The 3,789-nt window shown below is 28.3% G+C and overlaps 1 protein-coding gene across 1 annotated transcript in view; it reads right to left on the reverse strand.

Annotated features, from left to right (window-relative positions):
- Positions 1-3,478, reverse strand: part of LOC109356390 (protein trichome birefringence-like 42) — a 5,728-nt gene extending 2,250 nt beyond the window's left edge. The window contains exons 1-4 of the mRNA XM_019599717.1: positions 3,196-3,478; positions 2,349-2,520; positions 2,057-2,235; positions 1,153-1,311 (exon numbers count right to left, since the gene is read on the reverse strand). Coding sequence (XP_019455262.1) covers positions 1,153-1,311; positions 2,057-2,235; positions 2,349-2,520; positions 3,196-3,467 — 782 coding nt within the window. The 5' untranslated portion in view covers positions 3,468-3,478. The remainder of the gene's footprint in view (positions 1-1,152; positions 1,312-2,056; positions 2,236-2,348; positions 2,521-3,195) is intronic.

The raw sequence follows: 3,789 nt of genomic DNA on the forward strand, positions 1-3,789 counted from the left end.
CCCACTTTGAGTAACCGGTTACTCAAACCTGCTGTTTGTCAATTTTTAAAATTTTAAATTAGAGTAACTGATTACTCAGAAACCTTCAAAGGGTGTTTGTAAACTCTATATAAAGGCTCTAAACTCTCACACAAACAACACATAATATACAAGAGAATACATACAACTTTCATACTATTTTCTCAAAAGCTCTCACACTTTTCTTAGAACTTATCTTTGAACTCTTTGCAACTTGTTCTTAAACTTTCAAGTTAATTTTGCAAAGTTGCTTTAAGTGTTTCAAAGACTTTTACAAAAGAGCATTATATACTTCTATATATATTCAGAGTTTGGATTGCAAGTTACATAAGTTTCATACTTGTAAAGGCAATCTGCCATAGTTGAATATTCTTCATTGTTGTAAAGAATTCTTTCTTTCACGGGGTGTGAAGAGAAAAGGGGAATTGATTCACTTGGAAAGGTGTTTTCCAAGGGTATAAGAATTAGGGAGTGTGTAAGGTACATAGAGATCTCGGGGTGAGATATTGTAATTACAACTCATAATTCTTAGTGGAAAAATCTCTTGTGCGGCAAGAGTACTGGATGTAACCTTCGGTGGACAGGAAGGTGAACCAGTATAAAAACTCCTTGTGTACTCTCTTCTCCTTATCTCTTTCATTTTATTTCCTATTATTTTTCTGCATATTATTCCGCTGCACTTTAACTTTGATTTTGCAGAAAAATCAGCCATTATTTTAAGACAACTAATTCACCTCCCCCTCTTAGTTGCACTTTGATACTTACATGTACCACTTGAACCAACATTCGTTCCTAACTTGATATTTATTTAACATCATGGATCAAAGTGTCAGACAATTGATATTTTGATTTAAGTGTTAATAGATTTGGACTTTTGAACCTAAGCAAAAGTTAAGTATATATAATTTAGAAACAATATATACACATTTATCTAAGTTTGAGGGGGTGTTGTGTTTTCAGGGATAAAACTAGAATATACTTATAAAAGGGTGGTGGTCTCATAAATAAGAAGTTGCTTTATATATAAAACATTTAGTATACTATATATAATATTCTTTTTAAATAATGATGGCGATGATGAAACATAGATATTTTGATAGATATTAATATGAATTTCATTGAAGATAAACTTACGCAGCATGGGATGCAGCAATTCCCTGGAAGAAGACATTAGTCTTAGAAGGATCAATGTTAGAATCAACCCACTTAGCCCATGTTGTTAGCCCAATCCTAAAAGCTTCAAGGTGATCCATGTCTTTGATTAATTTATCTCCCACTTGAAAGTAATCCCATCTGTCAAAACATTCAAAGGAAAAGCATATTAAATCCAAATATGTGAGACAGGTTGCTTCGAGTATCGGTCTATAACAGGTTAGGTCAGGATAAATTATTTTAATAAACAAATTAGACTCAAATTTTTTAAAAAGCTTATTTAACATATATATGTTAGATACAAGTTTCTTATGAAACATATTAAGTCTAATGAACTGATCTATATAATTTTATTATATATTTATATTAATTATTTTATACAATATATTCATAAAATAAATAAAAATATAAATCATGTAGGCAATTGGACATTGAAAATTTGGGATATTAGGTTTGTCAATTAAGATTAATCTATTGGCATGTTTAAAGATATGCCCATTAATTTATTTAAAGGTCTACTAACCAATTTAAATGTCTTAGATTATTTCAGTATTTTTCAAAGACTAACATATTAGATCAGACTTTGAAACATGTCAGACTTATGCTTGTAAAAAAAACTTAAACAAACAAATATGTCAAGCTTTGATTGCAATATATTAAACAGATTGTTCTGCTTAAACTAATATATGACTTATACTGTTTCCACCCTTATTATCTTATAATAAACTCATGCAAAAAATAATGTATAATATTTATCTATTATCACCTTAAAGTCGTTTAATTTAATATGTTAGTATATCTTATATACCATTTATGTGTATTAATTGCATTTTTATACAAAGACTATTTTCTAAAAATAAATATAAAAGTGAAAAAAAATCCATACGTTTGAGAACGTCCACTATGAACCCACCAATGGAAGGTATTGAAAATCACAACATCCACTTCTTTCCACTGAGCTCCAGAGCTAATGGAATCCAGCTTTAGAATTCTTCCTTTTTCTTTATCATGAACCAAATCCACTAGGAACCCATTTTTCAAAAAATTTATTGAAGTTTTATATTCCTATAATCCAAAAAAATATTAAACTAATCAAACAATTAACAAGGCTTATTCACATTAAAAAAATAAAAGGCTAATTATTTTCCATAATGAAGATATAAAGTGAAGAAAAATACCGGAATTTGGAATGAAAAAAAGTGTGGGTCACTTGATAAGGTGAAATTTGATTTGGGCACTGATTTGTGTAGCAAACAAGTTAGTGATTGCCACATATTGTTGCTTAAGGAATCACCCACAAACATTATCTTCTTCCCTGAGTATTTTTCCAAGAATTTTACACCATCAAACCTGTTAATTACCATGACCAAAATATTATTTGGAATAAAGCACCATCTCAACAATAATAAAAGTTAATCAACTTTAATCTTGAAGAGGCCAATTTTAATATCACAAAAATAGTTAAAATAAAAAACAAATCTAGCAAATCAATCTTTTTAATACATTCTTTAAAAAAAAATTATATTATTAAATGGGACTCATTAAAATATTATCTATTTGAGGTAAAAAAAATCTACATTATATATCATTTAAATAATTAAAAATACATTTTATTGACTTGTTATGTCTTTCTTCAATACTCTACATGGTTAAGTAAAACATTGTGTCAAAGTTGTAGCATATGATTATACATATAACACTGTCCCAATTTAAAGTTTGTCAATGTTTTTCTGAAAGTATGTTAAAGAAATTGTTGAAAACAACATATGGATAATATCTTTAAAAAAAACAAAACATTTGATAAATGTGCATGCCATGAAATGTTACACAAATAAAGTTGATCGTAAAGATTTATAAGTAGTCAACACATTATCCACCATTTAATTGTATTATTTTCTAAAAAGAGTCAATAATGATTAAATATGAATAGTAAATGATACAATAACAATATATAAAACTCATATATTATCTATGAATACATTTTTTACTCAGTAAAGTTCTAAAGGAGTTGGAAATTAGCATTACCTTGGAAGGTCACAACCAGAGGGCTTCCATTTATATTTGAGGTACTCTTTGTCAGGCCTTCCATTTTTAAGGCAATCAAACCCTATGAAAGGACAATCTCTTGAGACTTCATAGAGAGGGTAGGAAGAGCTATTATCAATGACCCAAGTGCCTTGAGAAAAATCACATCCATTTGATTGGTTTGCTTGATTTTCATGCTGGGATGGAAGTGCCACTACCCACACAAAAGCAGAAGCAAGTGCTAGAGTACCCAACCACAATGTGAAGGCCATTTGAAACTATACAAATCCTTTGAAAGTGCTTGAGTATTTTTGCTATTTTATATATCTTATTTGGTAGAAATTAGTATTTTGTATATTAATGGTATAGTATTTATTAGCTACCTACAATATCTATTTTTTTTTATTGTTATGGATTATATATAATGATGATTTTTTCAACACATAATATTTGTCTTGTCATTATTAAAAAATTGACACATAAAGAAGTATTTCAGTCATTTTCTTGATTTTATAGAATCAAACATTTTTAATCAACCATATTTTTTTTTGTAAATATTCATTACAATATAACTTTATTAGAAAAAACACTTCA

This window comes from Lupinus angustifolius, chromosome LG09 (genome assembly GCF_001865875.1).
Source record: "Lupinus angustifolius cultivar Tanjil chromosome LG09, LupAngTanjil_v1.0, whole genome shotgun sequence".
NCBI classification, from domain to species: Eukaryota; Viridiplantae; Streptophyta; class Magnoliopsida; order Fabales; family Fabaceae; genus Lupinus; species Lupinus angustifolius.